This window comes from Aquarana catesbeiana, linkage group LG01 (assembly GCF_042186555.1).
Source record: "Aquarana catesbeiana isolate 2022-GZ linkage group LG01, ASM4218655v1, whole genome shotgun sequence".
NCBI classification, from domain to species: domain Eukaryota; kingdom Metazoa; phylum Chordata; class Amphibia; order Anura; family Ranidae; genus Aquarana; species Aquarana catesbeiana.
In genome coordinates this window covers 47,080,675-47,102,589 of record NC_133324.1, presented here as the reverse complement: position 1 = coordinate 47,102,589, position 21,915 = coordinate 47,080,675, and the positions used below count along the sequence as shown (strand labels likewise).

The 21,915-nt window shown below is 51.7% G+C and overlaps 1 protein-coding gene across 1 annotated transcript; it reads right to left on the bottom strand.

The window, feature by feature from the left end:
- Positions 1–3,846: 3,846 nt before the first annotated feature.
- Positions 3,847–19,960, bottom strand: LOC141131114 (14 kDa phosphohistidine phosphatase-like). The gene is made up of 3 exons (XM_073618189.1): positions 19,751–19,960; positions 7,142–7,266; positions 3,847–4,055 (listed from the first exon to the last, which is right to left on the bottom strand). Exons 1-3 carry the CDS (start codon positions 19,893–19,895, stop codon positions 3,966–3,968), a joined length of 360 nt encoding a protein of 119 aa, XP_073474290.1. The 5' UTR covers positions 19,896–19,960; the 3' UTR covers positions 3,847–3,965.
- Positions 19,961–21,915: the final 1,955 nt, after the last annotated feature.

The following is a 21,915-nucleotide window of genomic DNA, read 5'->3' as shown; positions in this document are numbered from 1 at the left end:
GTTCACCATATTCATTAAACACCTCCATGGGGAGGCCATCCTCTCCCGGCGCCTTACATGTGGGAAAAGAGCAGGCCGCGGTGTGTAGCTCCTCCAGGGTTATAGGAGCATCTAACTGATTTCGAGCTGCCACCGACAGCAAGGGTAAATCTATTTTTGTCATGTACATGGTTAGGTCTGCATCCGAGTAGGCATCTCCCGATTTATACAAGTCGCCATAGAAAGATGCCAGCTCGGAGACAACCACCTCCGGAGAATTAACTATTTTCCCATTGGCTGCTCTAATAGCCCCAATGGCCGGTGACTGCTGTTGGGATCGTGCGATTTTTGCAAGTAAACGGCCTGTCTTTTCCCCCTCTTCATAGAACGCCAGTTTCGAGAAAAATCTCTTTTTCTCCGCTGTGGAGGATCTCAGCCGGTCCAGGGAGTCCTGGGCCGACATCCATGCCTCCCTGGCGGAGTCGGAGGGGCTGGTAACATAAGTCAATTCCAGTTGTCGCACCAAGTCCCCAGCCTGTTCTAACAGGACCGAGGAATTGTGTTTGACCTTCTGTATTTCCTGGATAAATGTCCCTCTTAAGTGTGCTTTAAAGGTTTCCCATTTCAGATGAGTATTAGTTAGATGTCTATGCATTTTAAAAAAGGTCTGGATTTGGGCGGCTATTCTATCTTGTGAAGTGAAAAGTTTCAGCCAGAAGGCATTTAACTTCCAGGGGGCTCTAGGTAGGTTACTAGGGGGCCTAGTAGTTAGCCATACAGCTAATGGGGAGTGGTCCGAGACACCTCGCGGGAAATATTCTATTTTAGATATACTACCAGCCAGGTTTGGGGTGCCTATACATAAATCAATGCGAGATAGCGACCCATGGGTCTTAGAGAAACAAGAAAATTGCTTGTTACTTGGATTTCTGTTACGCCACATTTCCATCCATCCTATTTCTGTAAGTAAACGGCTCAGAGCTGTGCCTCGTCCGCCCCCAGGAGGCTGTACAGGAGGGTGTCTGTCTAATTTTGGGTCCAGGTAACAGTTAAAGTCACCCATGATTAATACCGGAATATCTGGTTTGTTAACTAAATATGAGATTAATAGCTGCAGAACCTCTCTGGAGAACGGAGGGGGCACATACACAAAGGCTAATATCAATGTGAATGTGTACAATTTACAGTGCAAAAACACAAACCTTCCAGATATATCTATCAATGAGTCAAGTTCCTGGTACACTAGGGCTTTGTGTATCAAAACACTTACTCCACGCGAAAAAGCAGAGTAAGTGGAGTGATAGGCTTTACCTACCCAGGCATATTGCAAAAAATTAACTGTGTCGCTCTTCAAGTGGGTTTCCTGCAAGCCTATTATGGCCGGGTGAAACTTCCGCAGCCCAGCAGAGATCATGGATCTTTTTAATGGGTCATTCACGCCTCGCACGTTCCAGGACACTTTAGGTGTATCAGACATAGCGAGGGTATGAACCATTTCTGATAGGCATGTCCCTGTCCTGTGTCATTTGGCTTTGCACCCGGTGTCTTCCAAGACGCAGTCCTCGTGCAGGCAGAATGACCATCCGAATGTGTGGGGCGTGAGGCAGGTCGACGAGGCATAGTACGCAGTGGAGAAGCAACAAATCCCTGCAGAAAATAAACCAGCTCAATGGTGTAGTGACACTGAGCACATGATGTATCCATAGATGAAGTAGAACTTGTAAAACAGGTCCCGCTGACAGTGCCCAGCGGAAAGAGATCAAAAACTGTGGGGCTCCATATGCCCAAACCGTGCCAACAGGGCACACAAACTCAAGCCATATCAACAATGGCAACTTGTATTGTGCGGAGTTGAGGCACATTCACAGCCCACCCGACTGGTTAGACAAAAAATGTGCCGAGCTCTGTAAGGTTTGGTGTTCAATCGCTGTCGCTGGATGATAAGGAAACGTCCTCTGTGTAAGGAGCAATATAAGAAGTGGAATGTATGCGCCCTGTTATATATGGGGTAAGTTGGTTAGTTGAAATCAGCCTTCCTCATTTTCACGTCTGCGGCGTTGCAGATCCTGTTCGTTCTGGTCCAGCCATTCTGCTGCATCCTGTGCAGTTTCAAAAAAGTGATTCTGGTCTCCGGCCATGACTCTCAGCTTAGCGGGAAACAGCATTGCATATTTGAGTTGCAGTCGCTGTAGCCTTTTTTTGACGTCAGCAAACTTGGATCTTCTGCGCTGCACTTCGGCAGAGAAGTCAGGATAGAAGGATATTTTGGTACCGTTGAACTGCACAGTCCCCTTTTCTCTGGCCAACCTTAGAACCACTTCACGGTCCCTATAGTTGAGTACATCTGTGGACTGCATGGAGTATTTCACTCAGCGTGGGCTGGGGGGTGTCCTCCACCTGCATATCAAACAGGCCTGGCATAGGGTCAGGTACAGACTCCATGGTGTCAGTGTCTTCTGGCCTGTCTGTGTCACCCCTGCCTGCCTGTCCCATAGAAGCTGCAGGAAGCTGTGTGCTGCTCTGTGTGGATTCTGCTGAGCCTGTTAACTTCTGGGCATAGTAGAGCATGTCCCTGGGCTGATCTTTAGTCTTAGGGGGTTTCTGTGACTTACCCCCCTGCTCCGTTTTCTTCTCCTGGCCTCGTGGTGTTCTCTGAGGCTGAGATGACCAGGCGCCATCTTGGAAGTCAGCCGCGGCCGAGGCCGCTTGTTCTCCGCGGTTCCCTCGGGTCATCATGCCCCAGTCTGGTGCTGTTACTGTGGCCTGGGATGTCAGGGAGGCTGTAGGTACCGGTACTGTGACTTTTGGGCGTCTGGACAAGCGAGGAAAGGATCGGTCTCAGGATCAACAGCGGGAGCTCCGGTGAACAGGTCTGTTCACATGCCGCGCTAGGCCACGCCCCGGGTGGCCATCTTGTTAGAGGAGCAGGGCTTTACTTCCTCATGTCAGGGTTGCCCCCCTTATAATGGTGATTTGATGAGTGCTGGGGTAATGATAAAGAAGCAGTGGGAGAGGGGGAAGAAGCACAGACCCACAGAATGGATGAAGCAGAAGCAGGGAGAGTCTTGCACTGCAGGTCTTCTGGTACAGCTTCCTCTCCAGCAAGGAGAGCAGTGAACAACACAGTAGTGACATCACCAAATCTAACTTCAAATCTCTTAAAGTGGACTATACTAAATAAAAATGCTACCAGGTAGGTACTGTACATTCGGGCAGTCCTTTAACCAGTCCAACAGAGGTATGTAGCACTACCCTTGAAGAAGCTGTAGAAAATGTTGGGTTCTTCTACTGCTCCAAGCAATGACCCAGCTTGTACTGAACCCAACAGCACCATGGTGATAAATCGGCCAGTGGTGGGGCTTGTTACCTAGACTTGCGGTGCGTTCAACCGTCAAATGAAAGTATTTGTAATCTGAGAGAGGAATAACACTCGCAGTGTATTTCCTAGGATGGCTGAAGATGGAAGTATGAGGAAGACAACTTTAAATAGAGTTTGACTGGCAGCAGCAAGATCTGGCAGTAACAAACAGATTCAGTACCCACAAGGGTGGCCAAGGTATGGTCGGTTCCAGCAACCATCGCCAGCGTCTGATTCACATGGTGCAGGAATACCTAGGGGCAAGATCAGACACCTTTCCCACCGAAAATCCTCTGGGTTACTGGGTCCCCAACTTGGCTGTCGTGTTTGGATCATAAGACTAACCATGGTAAACAGAAGTTACCATTTTACTGGCAGAGAACAATTCTGATACATATGCATTTCAGTGCCTTCTTTTATGAAGGCAACATTGTCATTCTTGTTCTAGATGTGGGCAGAAGACTGGAGGTGAAACGAACAAGATCCCGTAAAAAAAAAAAAAAAAAAAAAACATTCTCAGGGTTCATTTTATTAACATGATCAATATTTAACTTATTATGTGACTCTTTATACAATGTTCAGAAATAATTGCTGATGGTGTCACTTCTGCCATGCACGAGGCGCGGTGTCACTTCTTGTCCTCCCAAACCACCTCATAGTCCTTGTAGGCATGTCTGAGTTTGTCCGCTGTGACGGAGTGATCTGCTCGGCCGTATCCCTGCGAAGGATCAAAAATCAGATATTTCATATCGGTGCATGAGGATGAAAAAAAAAAAAAAAAAAGAACAACTTTAAAGCAGTCTAATGACTTTTTTTACCAGGAATTTAGCGGTGACACAAATAATGACTTAACCGCTTGCCGACCAGCGCACGACGATATACGTCAGCACAATGGCACGGCTGCGCAAATGGGCGTACAGGTACATCCCCTTTAAGAAGCGGCATTGTGCCTGTGACTGTGCCCACGGGACCCGCGGACCGCCGGTGTCCCGTGATCGTGTCACGGAGCGGCAGAATGGGGGGATGCCTATGTAAACAAGGCATTTCCCCGTTCTGCCTAGTGACAAGACAGAGATCTACTGCTCCCTGTCATCGGGGAGCAGTGATCTCTGTCATGTCAGTGGTAGCCCATCCCCCCCCCCCACAGTTAGAATCACTCCCTAGGACACACTTAACCCCTTCATCGCCCCCTAGTGTTTAACCCCTTCCCTGCCAGTGTCATTTACACAGTAATCAGTGCATTTTTATAGCACTGATCACTGTATAAATGACAATGGTCCCAAAATAGTGTCAAAAGTGTCCAATCTGTCCGCCATAATGTCGCAGTCATGATAAAAAAAAAAAAAAAAAAAAAAAAAAAAAAAAAAAAGCAGATCGCCGCCATTACTAATAAAAAAAATAAAATTAATAATAAAAATGCTATAAATCTAATAAATTTATCCTCTATTTTGTAGACGCTATAACTTTTGCGCAAACCAAATCAATATACGCTTATTGCGATTTATTTTTTTACCAAAAATATGTAGAAGAATACATATTGGCCTAAAATGAGGAAGACATTTTTTTTTTCTATTTATTTATTTTTTGGATATTTATTATAGCAAAAAGTAAAAAATATATATTTTTTTTTCAAAATTGTCGCTCTTTTTTTGTTTATAGCGCAAAAAATAAAAACCACAGAGGTGATCAAATACCACCAAAAGAAAGCTCTACTTGTGAGGGAAAAAAATGACAGAAATTTTGTTTGGGTACAGTGTCGTACGACCACGCAGTTGTCAGCTAAAGCGATGCAGTGCCGTATCGCACAAAATGGCCTGGTCATTAAGGGGGCAAATCCTTTCGGGCCTTAAGTGGTTAACGTGCGTTGTGTTAAATCTAGGGCTGAAATGATTAATCGATAAAATCGATAATGAAAATCGTTGTCAACGATTAGTTGGTCTAACGGCACGCACCTTCCTCCCTGCCAGTCCCGCCTCTATCCCAGTGTTAGAATCCCGTGTACAAGCCGGTGGCGCCGCCGCATTCTCATGAGAATGTGGCGGCGCTCATGTGACCAGGCACGTCCGCCTCTCTCCTCCTCCCTGACGTCAGCCCCCCCCCGATATTCTCAGCCCCGCCCGTTCCTGCCTCGAGGGAATAGAGAGAGGCGAGAAGCAGCCGTGAGCGCCGAGCTGCACCTGCAATATAAGGTAACGGCTTTTACAATACTCGGTGTACTTTCATTTCTGTGATAACAAGTGCCCCATAATAAGTATTTCTGGGGGGGCAGGGGGGGGGTGGAATAGTGCCCCATCATTGGTTTTCCTGGGGGGGGAGGGGATAGTGTCCCATTGCTTTTCCTGGGAGGGGGGGCAATAGTGCCCCATTGATTTTCCTGGGAGGGGGGGAGAATAGTGCCCCATTGATTTTTCTGGGAGGGAGGGCAATAGTGCCCCATTGATTTTCCTGGGAGGGGGGGCAATAGTGCCCCATTGATTTTCCTGGGAGGGGGGGGCAATAGTGCCCCATTGGTGTTCCTAGGAGGGGGGGAATAATGCCCCATTGATTTTCCTGGGGGTGGGGGGGGGGGAATAGTGCCCTATCATTGGTGTTCCCGGGTGGAACAGTGCCCCATCATTGGTGTTCCCGGGTGGAACAGTGCCCCATCATTAGTGTTCCCGGGTGGAACAGTGCCCCATCATTGGTGTTCCCGGGAGGAACAGTGCCCCATCATTGGTGTTCCCGGGAGGAACAGTGCCCCATCATTGGTGTTCCCGGGAGGAACAGTGCCCCATCATTGGTGTTCCCGGGAGGAACAGTGCCCCATCATTGGTGTTCCCGGGAGGAACAGTGCCCCATCATTGGTGTTCCCGGGAGGAACAGTGCCCCATCATTGGTGTTCCCGGGAGGAACAGTGCCCCATCATTGGTGTTCCCGGGAGGAACAGTGCCCCATCATTGGTGTTCCCGGGAGGCATAGTGCCCCATCATTGGTGTTCCCGGGAGGCATAGTGCCCCATCATTGGTGTTCCCGGGAGGCATAGTGCCCCATCATTGGTGTTTCCGGGAGGCATAGTGCCCCATCATTGGTGTTTCCGGGAGGCGTAGTGCCCCATCATTGGTGTTCCCGGGAGGAATAGTGCCCCATCATCGGTGTTCCCGGGAGGAATAGTGCCCCATCATCGGTGTTCCCGGGAGGAATAGTGCCCCATCTTTGGTGTTCCCGGGAGGCATAGCATATTAAGTTTTTTTTTAATGATTTTATCCGATTTATCAAGCCAATAAATCGGTCAACTAATCGATTATGAAAATAATCATTAGTTGCAGCCCTAGTCAAATCAGCCTATTCATTATGAATGGGCTGCCAATGCTCCATAAGGGATGAAAACCCCCCATACATGACCCTTTTTTGGTTATGCAGCGCTCCACAATGCATGGTGGCGTTGGTGCATGGTGTCACAATCTGTGGTGTTTTGCACTCTACTGTACAATGCATCGGGATGCTATTTATAATGAATGGCGCCACAAAGCAACACATACAAAAGCAGGTGCCTTGTGGTAACTCGTGTTATCGGACATATTTTAGCGTGCCTTCCCACAACGCACAGAGAGGTGAATGGGCCCTTAAACTTTTTTTTTTTCAGTGGGCCCTCCGTGTCCACAACAAAAACACTTTTTTTTCCAGTGCCTGGTGCCTTTGTTGAGTATGTTTGCATGTTGAGGTGGCATTAATAAAAAAAAAAAAAACAACACATGGGCACACACACCCCATGTCATATTGTTGTAGCATGCGCGGCAGTGTGACTACAGCCATAAACATACGTACCGTCGATTCGCCGTACACCCGGATCTTCTTCTCCGCACTGTTGTGTTCGATCTTCCCTCCTCCGAGGCATTTACATTGCAGGCCCAGCGCTTGCATCTCGGGGTTGACTTTGTCAAAGATGTGATCTACGGAGAAGGTAGAGAGAGTCTCAGTATGTAGTGTAGGAGGCCAGAACAGGATCCAAAAGATAATTCTGGTACAATTTGACACATTTAGGGCTCATTGACACTTGTGTTCAGGGTGGGGGGGTGGAAAAAATAGGCAGTTGGGCCTTGTTTTTACCACCTAATGACTGTCAGCTGCTAATGCAGTAGGTTATATACAAATTCTGCAGGCCAAACCGCAGCAATACATGACCCATTCAACTAAATAGGACTGTGCTGCAACCGCAAGCCAAATGCTAGGCATGTGGTTGTGGCACAGGATTCCTATACCAAAACCCTGTTCGGCTGTTCTTAAAAAAAAAAAATATAGGCGGCAGTGTTCCCTTCTGAATGCCTGTCAACCACTTCTGTAGCACTCCTAAAAGTGATCCACCTTGGATTGTGTTGGAATACATTGTTCATGTATTTTCGTATAACTACAGATATACTGTTCAGCCAGTAGATGGCAGTGTTTATACGTTTTTAGCTGCATCTATGGTATGCTCCATGTCTGTTTTCTCTGCATAATAAAAATTCTTGTTTCCTGCCTGCAGTTAAGCAGCAAATCCCACGTGGACTGTGCACTGTCTGTTCTGTAGGGTTATATGGATGTCGGGGGGGATAGTCTGGATGTCACAGGGGGGGCGTATAGTCTGGATGTCACGGGGGGGGGGGGCTGTATAGTCTGGATGTCACAGGGGGGGCTGTATAGTCTGGATATCACAGGGGGGGGCACCAGATGTAAAGATGATTCTGCTGATGGGGACCCCTGATGTGAGGGGGGGGGCTCCGCTGGGGACTCCTGGTGTGAGGGGGGGGCTCCGCTGGGGACTCCTGGTGTGAGGGGGGGGCTCCGCTGGGGACTCCTGGTGTGAGGGGGGGACTCCGCTGGGGACTCCTGGTGTGAGGGGGGGACTCCGCTGGGGACTCCTGGTGTGAGGGGGAGGCTCCGCTGGGAACTCCTGGTGTGAGGGGGAGGCTCCGCTGGGAACTCCTGGTGTGAGGGGGAGGCTCCGCTGGGAACTCCTGGTGTGAGGGGGAGGCTCCGCTGGGAACTCCTGGTGTGAGGGGGAGGCTCCGCTGGGAACTCCTGGTGTGAGGGGGGGCCCCGCTGGGAACTCCTGGTGTGAGGGGGGGCCCCGCTGGGAACTCCTGGTGTGAGGGGGGGCCCCGCTGGGAACTCCTGGTGTGAGGGGGAGGCTCCGCTGGGAACTCCTGGTGTGAGGGGGGGCCCCGCTGGGAACTCCTGGTGTGAGGGGGGGCCCCGCTGGGAACTCCTGGTGTGAGGGGGGGCCCCGCTGGGGACATCTGATGTGAGGGGGGGCCCCGCTGGGGACATCTGATGTGAGAGGGGGCTCCGCTGGGGACACCTGATGTAAGGGGGGGCTCCACTGGGGACATCTGATGTAAGGGGGGCTCCTCTGGGGACATCTGATGTAAGGGGGGCTCCTCTGGGGACATCTGATGTAAGGGGGGGCTCCGCTGGGGACATCTGATGTAAGGGGGGGGCTCCGCTGGGGACATCTGATGTAAGGGGGGCTCTGCTGGGGGCACCTAATGCAAGGACGGACTCTGCTGGGGGCACCTGATGCAAGGACGGACGGCTGGTGGCAGGCGACGTGGCAGGTGACACGCTCAGGGATCCCACTGATTCAGCATTATGGTGAGTTGAATGATTTCATTTTATATTACAATGTAATAATAGAAATAATGCACTTCAATCATCCTGACCCCATAACAACCATGGTGCCGGGATGATTGAAGTGCTAACACCAGGTGTTTGGAGTATCTTTATCTGCTGATTGTTAAACTTTCTAGAATACACAGATTTCCATTGTTGTGTAGGATCTGGGACTGCTGTCCCTCCATCCCTCTCCTCCTCTTTCCCTCTCCATCCCTCATTCATCTCAGACTCTAACCACACGCCCTTTGAGCCATGCCCATTTAAGACACGCCCATTTTCCGCCATTTTTCCTTTCCCATTATGCAACGCCCAAAAACGCATGCCCTGCCCCCTGATTATAACAAGACTCCGCCTACAGCCAAAAAAGTGTCCCTAAATTTTTTTTTACAATGTTGGCAACTATGTCAGTGTATCCTTACTGTGGAGGAGAGTGGGGTGTACCAAGATGGCGGCGACAGAACGTCACTTCCGTTACCATTTCTGACGGGTCGTCTAATCTGACGGAACACCTGCAAAAGAATCTCCAGGTCAACCTGCGTCAGGAAGTGCCGTTATGGGCAGGATCTCCAGGTCAGCCTGCAACAGGAAGTGCCATTGTTGGCAGGATCTCCAGTCAACCTGCAACAGGAAATGCTGTTACTGGCAGGATCTCCGGGTTAGCCTGCAACAGGATCTCCAGGTTGGTGCGCTACAGGAAGTGCCCTTACTGGCAGAATCTCCAGGTCAACCTGCAACAGGAAGTGCCCCTACTGGCAGGATCTTCAGGTCAGCCTGCAACATGAAGTGCCCTTACTGGCAGGATTTTCAGGTCAACCTGCAACGGGAAGTGCAGTTACTGGCAGGATCTTCTGGTTATCCTGCAACAGGATCTCCAGGTTGGTCTGCTACTGGAAGTGCCCTTACTGGCAGGATCTCCAGGTCAACCTGCAACAGGAAGTGCACTTACTGGCAGGATCTCCAGGTCAACCTGCAACAGGAAGTTCCCTTACTGGCAGGATCTCCAGGTCAACCTGCAACAAGAAGTGCCCTTACTGGCATGATCTCCAGGTCAACCTGCAACAGGAAGTGCCCTTACTAGTAGGATCTCCAGGTCAACCTACAACAGGACGTGCAGTTACTGGCAGGATCTTCTGGTTAGCCTGCAACAGGATCTCCAGGACAACCTGCAACAGGAAGTGCCCTTACTGGCAGGATCTCCAGGTCAACCTGCAACAGGAAGTGCCCTTACTGGCAGAATTTTCAGGTCAACCTGCAACGGGAAGTGCAATTACTGGCAGGATCTTCTGGTTATCCTGCAACAGGATCTCCAGGTTGGTCCGCTACAGGAAGTGCACTTACTGGCAGGATCTCCAAGTCAACCTGCAACAGGAAGTGCCCTTACTGGCAGGATCTCCAGGTCAACCTGCAACAGGAAGTGCCCTTACTGGCAGGATCTCCAGGTCAACCTGCAACAGGAAGTGCCCTTACTGGCAGGATCTCCAGGTCAACCTGCAACAGGAAGTGCCCCTACTGGCAGGATCTCCAGGTCAACCTGCAACAGGAAGTGCCCTTACTGGCAGGATCTCCAGGTCAACCTGCAACAGGAAGTGCCCCTACTGGCAGGATCTCCAGGTCAGCCTGCAACAGGAAGTGCCCCTACTGGCAGGATCTCCAGGTCAGCCTGCAACAGGAAGTGCCCCTACTGGCAAGATCTCCAGGTCAACCTGCAACAGGAAGTGCCCTTACTGGCAGGATTTTCAGGTCAACCTGCAACGGAAGTGCAGTTACTGGCAGGATCTTCTGGTTAGCCTGCAACAGGTTCTTCAGGTTGGTCCGCTACAGGAAGTGCCATTACTGGCAGGATCTCCAGGTCAACCTGCTACAGGAAGTGCCCTTATTGGCAGGATCTCCAGGTCAACCTGCAACAGGAAGTGCCCTTACTGGCAAGATCTCCAGGTCAACCTGCAACAGGAAGTGCCCTTACTGGCAGGATCTCCAGGTCAACCTGCAACAGGAAGTGCCCTTACTGGCAGGATCTCCAGGTCAACCTGCAACAGGAAGTGCCCTTACTGGCAGGATCTTCTGGTTAGCCTGCAACAGTATCTCCAGGTTGGTCTGCAACAGGAAGTGCCCTTACTGGCAGGATCTCCAGGTCAACCTGCAACAGGAAGTGCCTTTACTGGCAGGATCTCCAGGTCAACCTGCAACAGGAAGTGCCCTTACTGGCAGGATCTCCAGGTCAACCTGCAACAGGAAGTGCCCCTACTGGCAGGATCTCCGGGTCAACCTGCAACAGGAAGTGCCCCTACTGGCAGGATCTCCGGGTCAACCTGCAAAAGGAAGTGCCCTTACTGGCAGGATCTCCGGGTCAACCTGCAAAAGGAAGTGCCCCTACTGGCAGGATCTCCGGGTCAACCTGCAACAGGAAGTGCCCCTACTGGCAGGATCTCCGGGTCAACCTGCAACAGGAAGTGCCCTTACTGGCAGGATCTCCGGGTCAACCTGCAACAGGAAGTGCCCTTACTGGCAGGATCTCCGGGTCAACCTGCAACAGGAAGTGCCCTTACTAGTAGGATCTCCAGGTCAACCTACAACAGGAAGTGCAGTTACTGGCAGGATCTTCTGGTTAGCCTGCAACAGGATCTCCAGGACAACCTGCAACAGGAAGTGCCCTTACTGGCAGGATCTCCAGGTCAACCTGCAACAGGAAGTGCCCTTACTGGCAGAATTTTCAGGTCAACCTGCAACGGGAAGTGCAATTACTGGCAGGATCTTCTGGTTATCCTGCAACAGGATCTCCAGGTTGGTCCGCTACAGGAAGTGCACTTACTGGCAGGATCTCCAAGTCAACCTGCAACAGGAAGTGCCCTTACTGGCAGGATCTCCAGGTCAACCTGCAACAGGAAGTGCCCTTACTGGCAGGATCTCCAGGTCAACCTGCAACAGGAAGTGCCCTTACTGGCAGGATCTCCAGGTCAACCTGCAACAGGAAGTGCCCCTACTGGCAGGATCTCCAGGTCAACCTGCAACAGGAAGTGCCCTTACTGGCAGGATCTCCAGGTCAACCTGCAACAGGAAGTGCCCCTACTGGCAGGATCTCCAGGTCAGCCTGCAACAGGAAGTGCCCCTACTGGCAGGATCTCCAGGTCAGCCTGCAACAGGAAGTGCCCCTACTGGCAAGATCTCCAGGTCAACCTGCAACAGGAAGTGCCCTTACTGGCAGGATTTTCAGGTCAACCTGCAACGGAAGTGCAGTTACTGGCAGGATCTTCTGGTTAGCCTGCAACAGGTTCTTCAGGTTGGTCCGCTACAGGAAGTGCCATTACTGGCAGGATCTCCAGGTCAACCTGCTACAGGAAGTGCCCTTATTGGCAGGATCTCCAGGTCAACCTGCAACAGGAAGTGCCCTTACTGGCAAGATCTCCAGGTCAACCTGCAACAGGAAGTGCCCTTACTGGCAGGATCTCCAGGTCAACCTGCAACAGGAAGTGCCCTTACTGGCAGGATCTCCAGGTCAACCTGCAACAGGAAGTGCCCTTACTGGCAGGATCTTCTGGTTAGCCTGCAACAGTATCTCCAGGTTGGTCTGCAACAGGAAGTGCCCTTACTGGCAGGATCTCCAGGTCAACCTGCAACAGGAAGTGCCTTTACTGGCAGGATCTCCAGGTCAACCTGCAACAGGAAGTGCCCTTACTGGCAGGATCTCCAGGTCAACCTGCAACAGGAAGTGCCCCTACTGGCAGGATCTCTGGGTCAACCTGCAAAAGGAAGTGCCCTTACTGGCAGGATCTCCGGGTCAACCTGCAAAAGGAAGTGCCCCTACTGGCAGGATCTCCGGGTCAACCTGCAACAGGAAGTGCCCTTACTGGCAGGATCTCCAGGTCAACCTGCAACAGGAAGTGCCCTTACTGGCAGGATCTCCAGGTCAACCTGCAACAGGAAGTGCCCCTACTGGCAGGATCTCCAGGTCAGCCTGCAACAGGAAGTGCCCCTACTGGCAGGATCTCCAGGTCAGCCTGCAACAGGAAGTGCCCCTACTGGCAAGATCTCCAGGTCAACCTGCAACAGGAAGTGCCCTTACTGGCAGGATTTTCAGGTCAACCTGCAACGGAAGTGCAGTTACTGGCAGGATCTTCTGGTTAGCCTGCAACAGGTTCTTCAGGTTGGTCCGCTACAGGAAGTGCCATTACTGGCAGGATCTCCAGGTCAACCTGCTACAGGAAGTGCCCTTATTGGCAGGATCTCCAGGTCAACCTGCAACAGGAAGTGCCCTTACTGGCAAGATCTCCAGGTCAACCTGCAACAGGAAGTGCCCTTACTGGCAGGATCTCCAGGTCAACCTGCAACAGGAAGTGCCCTTACTGGCAGGATCTCCAGGTCAACCTGCAACAGGAAGTGCCCTTACTGGCAGGATCTTCTGGTTAGCCTGCAACAGTATCTCCAGGTTGGTCTGCAACAGGAAGTGCCCTTACTGGCAGGATCTCCAGGTCAACCTGCAACAGGAAGTGCCTTTACTGGCAGGATCTCCAGGTCAACCTGCAACAGGAAGTGCCCTTACTGGCAGGATCTCCAGGTCAACCTGCAACAGGAAGTGCCCCTACTGGCAGGATCTCCGGGTCAACCTGCAACAGGAAGTGCCCCTACTGGCAGGATCTCCGGGTCAACCTGCAAAAGGAAGTGCCCTTACTGGCAGGATCTCCGGGTCAACCTGCAAAAGGAAGTGCCCCTACTGGCAGGATCTCCGGGTCAACCTGCAACAGGAAGTGCCCCTACTGGCAGGATCTCCGGGTCAACCTGCAACAGGAAGTGCCCTTACTGGCAGGATCTCCGGGTCAACCTGCAACAGGAAGTGCCCTTACTGGCAGGATCTCCGGGTCAACCTGCAACAGGAAGTGCCCTTACTAGTAGGATCTCCAGGTCAACCTACAACAGGAAGTGCAGTTACTGGCAGGATCTTCTGGTTAGCCTGCAACAGGATCTCCAGGACAACCTGCAACAGGAAGTGCCCTTACTGGCAGGATCTCCAGGTCAACCTGCAACAGGAAGTGCCCTTACTGGCAGAATTTTCAGGTCAACCTGCAACGGGAAGTGCAATTACTGGCAGGATCTTCTGGTTATCCTGCAACAGGATCTCCAGGTTGGTCCGCTACAGGAAGTGCACTTACTGGCAGGATCTCCAAGTCAACCTGCAACAGGAAGTGCCCTTACTGGCAGGATCTCCAGGTCAACCTGCAACAGGAAGTGCCCTTACTGGCAGGATCTCCAGGTCAACCTGCAACAGGAAGTGCCCTTACTGGCAGGATCTCCAGGTCAACCTGCAACAGGAAGTGCCCCTACTGGCAGGATCTCCAGGTCAACCTGCAACAGGAAGTGCCCTTACTGGCAGGATCTCCAGGTCAACCTGCAACAGGAAGTGCCCCTACTGGCAGGATCTCCAGGTCAGCCTGCAACAGGAAGTGCCCCTACTGGCAGGATCTCCAGGTCAGCCTGCAACAGGAAGTGCCCCTACTGGCAAGATCTCCAGGTCAACCTGCAACAGGAAGTGCCCTTACTGGCAGGATTTTCAGGTCAACCTGCAACGGAAGTGCAGTTACTGGCAGGATCTTCTGGTTAGCCTGCAACAGGTTCTTCAGGTTGGTCCGCTACAGGAAGTGCCATTACTGGCAGGATCTCCAGGTCAACCTGCTACAGGAAGTGCCCTTATTGGCAGGATCTCCAGGTCAACCTGCAACAGGAAGTGCCCTTACTGGCAAGATCTCCAGGTCAACCTGCAACAGGAAGTGCCCTTACTGGCAGGATCTCCAGGTCAACCTGCAACAGGAAGTGCCCTTACTGGCAGGATCTCCAGGTCAACCTGCAACAGGAAGTGCCCTTACTGGCAGGATCTTCTGGTTAGCCTGCAACAGTATCTCCAGGTTGGTCTGCAACAGGAAGTGCCCTTACTGGCAGGATCTCCAGGTCAACCTGCAACAGGAAGTGCCTTTACTGGCAGGATCTCCAGGTCAACCTGCAACAGGAAGTGCCCTTACTGGCAGGATCTCCAGGTCAACCTGCAACAGGAAGTGCCCCTACTGGCAGGATCTCTGGGTCAACCTGCAAAAGGAAGTGCCCTTACTGGCAGGATCTCCGGGTCAACCTGCAAAAGGAAGTGCCCCTACTGGCAGGATCTCCGGGTCAACCTGCAACAGGAAGTGCCCTTACTGGCAGGATCTCCAGGTCAACCTGCAACAGGAAGTGCCCTTACTGGCAGGATCTCCAGGTCAACCTGCAACAGGAAGTGCCCCTACTGGCAGGATCTCCAGGTCAGCCTGCAACAGGAAGTGCCCCTACTGGCAGGATCTCCAGGTCAGCCTGCAACAGGAAGTGCCCCTACTGGCAAGATCTCCAGGTCAACCTGCAACAGGAAGTGCCCTTACTGGCAGGATTTTCAGGTCAACCTGCAACGGAAGTGCAGTTACTGGCAGGATCTTCTGGTTAGCCTGCAACAGGTTCTTCAGGTTGGTCCGCTACAGGAAGTGCCATTACTGGCAGGATCTCCAGGTCAACCTGCTACAGGAAGTGCCCTTATTGGCAGGATCTCCAGGTCAACCTGCAACAGGAAGTGCCCTTACTGGCAAGATCTCCAGGTCAACCTGCAACAGGAAGTGCCCTTACTGGCAGGATCTCCAGGTCAACCTGCAACAGGAAGTGCCCTTACTGGCAGGATCTCCAGGTCAACCTGCAACAGGAAGTGCCCTTACTGGCAGGATCTTCTGGTTAGCCTGCAACAGTATCTCCAGGTTGGTCTGCAACAGGAAGTGCCCTTACTGGCAGGATCTCCAGGTCAACCTGCAACAGGAAGTGCCTTTACTGGCAGGATCTCCAGGTCAACCTGCAACAGGAAGTGCCCTTACTGGCAGGATCTCCAGGTCAACCTGCAACAGGAAGTGCCCCTACTGGCAGGATCTCCGGGTCAACCTGCAACAGGAAGTGCCCCTACTGGCAGGATCTCCGGGTCAACCTGCAAAAGGAAGTGCCCTTACTGGCAGGATCTCCGGGTCAACCTGCAAAAGGAAGTGCCCCTACTGGCAGGATCTCCGGGTCAACCTGCAACAGGAAGTGCCCCTACTGGCAGGATCTCCGGGTCAACCTGCAACAGGAAGTGCCCTTACTGGCAGGATCTCCGGGTCAACCTGCAACAGGAAGTGCCCTTACTGGCAGGATCTCCGGGTCAACCTGCAACAGGAAGTGCCCTTACTAGTAGGATCTCCAGGTCAACCTACAACAGGAAGTGCAGTTACTGGCAGGATCTTCTGGTTAGCCTGCAACAGGATCTCCAGGACAACCTGCAACAGGAAGTGCCCTTACTGGCAGGATCTCCAGGTCAACCTGCAACAGGAAGTGCCCTTACTGGCAGAATTTTCAGGTCAACCTGCAACGGGAAGTGCAATTACTGGCAGGATCTTCTGGTTATCCTGCAACAGGATCTCCAGGTTGGTCCGCTACAGGAAGTGCACTTACTGGCAGGATCTCCAAGTCAACCTGCAACAGGAAGTGCCCTTACTGGCAGGATCTCCAGGTCAACCTGCAACAGGAAGTGCCCTTACTGGCAGGATCTCCAGGTCAACCTGCAACAGGAAGTGCCCTTACTGGCAGGATCTCCAGGTCAACCTGCAACAGGAAGTGCCCCTACTGGCAGGATCTCCAGGTCAACCTGCAACAGGAAGTGCCCTTACTGGCAGGATCTCCAGGTCAACCTGCAACAGGAAGTGCCCCTACTGGCAGGATCTCCAGGTCAGCCTGCAACAGGAAGTGCCCCTACTGGCAGGATCTCCAGGTCAGCCTGCAACAGGAAGTGCCCCTACTGGCAAGATCTCCAGGTCAACCTGCAACAGGAAGTGCCCTTACTGGCAGGATTTTCAGGTCAACCTGCAACGGAAGTGCAGTTACTGGCAGGATCTTCTGGTTAGCCTGCAACAGGTTCTTCAGGTTGGTCCGCTACAGGAAGTGCCATTACTGGCAGGATCTCCAGGTCAACCTGCTACAGGAAGTGCCCTTATTGGCAGGATCTCCAGGTCAACCTGCAACAGGAAGTGCCCTTACTGGCAAGATCTCCAGGTCAACCTGCAACAGGAAGTGCCCTTACTGGCAGGATCTCCAGGTCAACCTGCAACAGGAAGTGCCCTTACTGGCAGGATCTCCAGGTCAACCTGCAACAGGAAGTGCCCTTACTGGCAGGATCTTCTGGTTAGCCTGCAACAGTATCTCCAGGTTGGTCTGCAACAGGAAGTGCCCTTACTGGCAGGATCTCCAGGTCAACCTGCAACAGGAAGTGCCTTTACTGGCAGGATCTCCAGGTCAACCTGCAACAGGAAGTGCCCTTACTGGCAGGATCTCCAGGTCAACCTGCAACAGGAAGTGCCCCTACTGGCAGGATCTCCGGGTCAACCTGCAACAGGAAGTGCCCCTACTGGCAGGATCTCCGGGTCAACCTGCAAAAGGAAGTGCCCTTACTGGCAGGATCTCCGGGTCAACCTGCAAAAGGAAGTGCCCCTACTGGCAGGATCTCCGGGTCAACCTGCAACAGGAAGTGCCCTTACTGGCAGGATCTCCGGGTCAACCTGCAACAGGAAGTGCCCTTACTGGCAGGATCTCCGGGTCAACCTGCAACAGGAAGTGCCCTTACTAGTAGGATCTCCAGGTCAACCTACAACAGGAAGTGCAGTTACTGGCAGGATCTTCTGGTTAGCCTGCAACAGGATCTCCAGGACAACCTGCAACAGGAAGTGCCCTTACTGGCAGGATCTCCAGGTCAACCTGCAACAGGAAGTGCCCTTACTGGCAGAATTTTCAGGTCAACCTGCAACGGGAAGTGCAATTACTGGCAGGATCTTCTGGTTATCCTGCAACAGGATCTCCAGGTTGGTCCGCTACAGGAAGTGCACTTACTGGCAGGATCTCCAAGTCAACCTGCAACAGGAAGTGCCCTTACTGGCAGGATCTCCAGGTCAACCTGCAACAGGAAGTGCCCTTACTGGCAGGATCTCCAGGTCAACCTGCAACAGGAAGTGCCCTTACTGGCAGGATCTCCAGGTCAACCTGCAACAGGAAGTGCCCCTACTGGCAGGATCTCCAGGTCAACCTGCAACAGGAAGTGCCCTTACTGGCAGGATCTCCAGGTCAACCTGCAACAGGAAGTGCCCCTACTGGCAGGATCTCCAGGTCAGCCTGCAACAGGAAGTGCCCCTACTGGCAGGATCTCCAGGTCAGCCTGCAACAGGAAGTGCCCCTACTGGCAAGATCTCCAGGTCAACCTGCAACAGGAAGTGCCCTTACTGGCAGGATTTTCAGGTCAACCTGCAACGGAAGTGCAGTTACTGGCAGGATCTTCTGGTTAGCCTGCAACAGGTTCTTCAGGTTGGTCCGCTACAGGAAGTGCCATTACTGGCAGGATCTCCAGGTCAACCTGCTACAGGAAGTGCCCTTATTGGCAGGATCTCCAGGTCAACCTGCAACAGGAAGTGCCCTTACTGGCAAGATCTCCAGGTCAACCTGCAACAGGAAGTGCCCTTACTGGCAGGATCTCCAGGTCAACCTGCAACAGGAAGTGCCCTTACTGGCAGGATCTCCAGGTCAACCTGCAACAGGAAGTGCCCTTACTGGCAGGATCTTCTGGTTAGCCTGCAACAGTATCTCCAGGTTGGTCTGCAACAGGAAGTGCCCTTACTGGCAGGATCTCCAGGTCAACCTGCAACAGGAAGTGCCTTTACTGGCAGGATCTCCAGGTCAACCTGCAACAGGAAGTGCCCTTACTGGCAGGATCTCCAGGTCAACCTGCAACAGGAAGTGCCCCTACTGGCAGGATCTCTGGGTCAACCTGCAAAAGGAAGTGCCCTTACTGGCAGGATCTCCGGGTCAACCTGCAAAAGGAAGTGCCCCTACTGGCAGGATCTCCGGGTCAACCTGCAACAGGAAGTGCCCTTACTGGCAGGATCTCCAGGTCAACCTGCAACAGGAAGTGCCCTTACTGGCAGGATCTTCTGGTTAGCCTGCAACAGGTTCTTCAGGTTGGTCCGCTACAGGAAGTGCCATTACTGGCAGGATCTCCAGGTCAACCTGCTACAGGAAGTGCCCTTATTGGCAGGATCTCCAGGTCAACCTGCAACAGGAAGTGCCCTTACTGGCAGGATCTCCAGGTCAACCTGCAACAGGAAGTGCCCTTACTGGCAGGATCTCCAGGTCAACCTGCAACAGGAAGTGCCCCTACTGGCAGGATCTCCGGGTCAACCTGCAAAAGGAAGTGCCCTTACTGGCAGGATCTCCGGGTCAACCTGCAAAAGGAAGTGCCCCTACTGGCAGGATCTCCGGGTCAACCTGCAACAGGAAGTGCCCCTACTGGCAGGAACTCCGGGTCAACCTGCAACAGGAAGTGCCCTTACTGGCAGGAACTCCGGGTCAACCTGCAACAGGAAGTGCCCTTACTGGCAGGATCTCCAGGTCAACCTGCAACAGGAAGTGCTGTTACTAGCAGGTTTTCCAGGTCAACCTGCAACAGGAAGTGCCCTTATTGGCAGGATCTCCAGGTCAACCTGCAACAGGAAGTGTTGTTACTGGCAGGATCTCCAGATAAGAAACTTTGAAACACAAATTGGATAAGAAGACTGTATAGAGGGAGGCGTGATGCCAAACATACAGAATTATAGAGGTCTGGTCTATATAAGGGATGGCATTAGATAACCTTCCATGACGGGTTCATTATCCCAGGCGCCCCCCTGGCATGGATTGGACCCCCTGGCACCGAGCGCTCTCCCCCCTTCCACTCACTGTGGTACTCGGCGCTCTTGGTCCCCCGGACGACATCTCGGTGAGGTTCTGATTGGCCGGCCCCGGCGCTCACCCTGATGAGGATATATTTGAACGTCCCCTCCGGGTCTATCTGCACCTCGGCCACCGACTCTAGATTCGCCATGGCCGCTCAGGATCCCTACAGAGAAGGGGGAGGGGCTGAGAGGGGGACGCCTATTTATAGCAAGCTGACAAATTTCATAGAAAGTGTCCTTAAAGGGACAGTGCCAGAAAATAAAACACCTGTGTGATTAGGCTCTGGTGGAAGTAGCCCTCCGCTCTATAGAAGTCCTCCTGTTTTATTTACCCTCATAGCCCTGGATGTAGTTGGAGTCAGAGAACGGTGTTTCAAGGTTTTGTTTTCACAAATTCCCTTTAAATTGGATAAAAAAAAAGTATCCTTATCCTAAAACTTTTAACCCTTCAGCTTAATCCTCCTTCTAAACGAATTAACCTGACACTGAGTTAACCCCTTACCCTCCACCCAGTTATCTGCAGACGAATGGGTTAAGATGGCAACACATGTAGTGATATGATAATTCGATGTGACTAATAATGACCATAGACCTAAAGATCTGATCAAAGGATTCTTCACATCATCAATCAATATGATCAACTCTATGAATCACCGAAAAGACCCATTATTGTGTCATCGATTGATTTCAAGCAAAACTGATTTTATTACAATTATTATGATCGATTAATCAATAGGATTAAGTTTACGGTGCACAGTGGCGGCTGGTACTCAATAGTTTTGGGGGGGGGGCAGCAACCCCCCCTTCCCGCGGGAGATGGAAGAGAAGGCAGCGACCCCCCCCGGCGGTAGATGGATGGAAAGGCAGCGATCCCCCCCTCCCCACGGTTGATCAATGGAAAGGCGGCAATCCCCCCCCCCCCTCCTCACGGTAGATGGATGGGAAGGCGGCGATCAGCTCCCCCGTGCAGGAAACGGACAGGAAGGCAGTGAGTCCTAAGAATCCCGGCCAATCGGGTCTCAGGACCCACTTGCTGATTGGCCGGGCAGAGAATCAGGATGACTAAAACGAGTATTAATTGGCTAGTGTCACACAACTGGGTGGGCTCAGGGCGTAGTGCTCTGCACCGAGACCCCACCCATTTTTGAAGCCAATTAGAACTCTAATCATGTGCTTAAAAAAACAAAACAAAAAAAAAAAGCATTGATATCCATGCGTCCGGCACCCTGCATGTAGATGGATTAGGGGGGCCCCTGCCCCACTTATGGACGGGCCGCCACTGATGGGGCATCAAAAGTTCTTTTCAATCATTTCCTGTTTCCGATTGTAATTTTCTCCTGGACAGTAAATTGATCAACAATACAATCATTTATAACATCCTCGCATGTACGGCGTACCATAGCTGGCCGCACACGTAGTGATGTGATCATCCTATCGATCCAAAATGATTGAACTGAATGAGGAGTGTAAACAACAGAGCCTCTATTCGATCGATTTAATGAGCTTTTGATCAATTTCAAGATCGGTCACAGCGGAATGCTATAGATCGTTTCTAGTTGATCTAAGGAACATCTGCCTGTGCGTCAGGCGACTGATCCATTAACGTTTTTTTGTTAGAAAATGACTTTGAAAACTCAAAACATGATATAGTTTTCTGAAAGCAGAGGCCCTGGAGAACAAAACAGTGGCTGTTGAATTTTTTTTTTTATGTCACATGATATTTGCACAGCCATTTATCAAAAGCAAATTTTCAGGAAAAAAAAAAAGACTAAAATGAATTTTACTGCACACAAACACAATATTACATAGTTACATAGTAGGTGAGGTTGAAAAAAGACACATCAAGTCCAACCTATGTGTGTGATTATGTTAATGTGTATGTATATTATATTATACAATTTTGGTAAAATATAAAACATGATGTTTTGTCGTGTAAGAAGATACCATACATGTCAAGATCTGAAATGGCAAGCAGTACCTAATATTGTCCATAGGTGGCGCTTTAAAAGCCTTTACAGGTTCTCAGTTTAGGGTTAACCGCTTCTAGACCGCCCCACATACATTTACTGCAGCGGGTCGGCCCCTCGGGGCAAAATCACGTACATGTACATGATTTCACCCTTCCTGGTCTGGGGCGCGCACGCGCTCCGTCGGCAACCAGCTCCCACT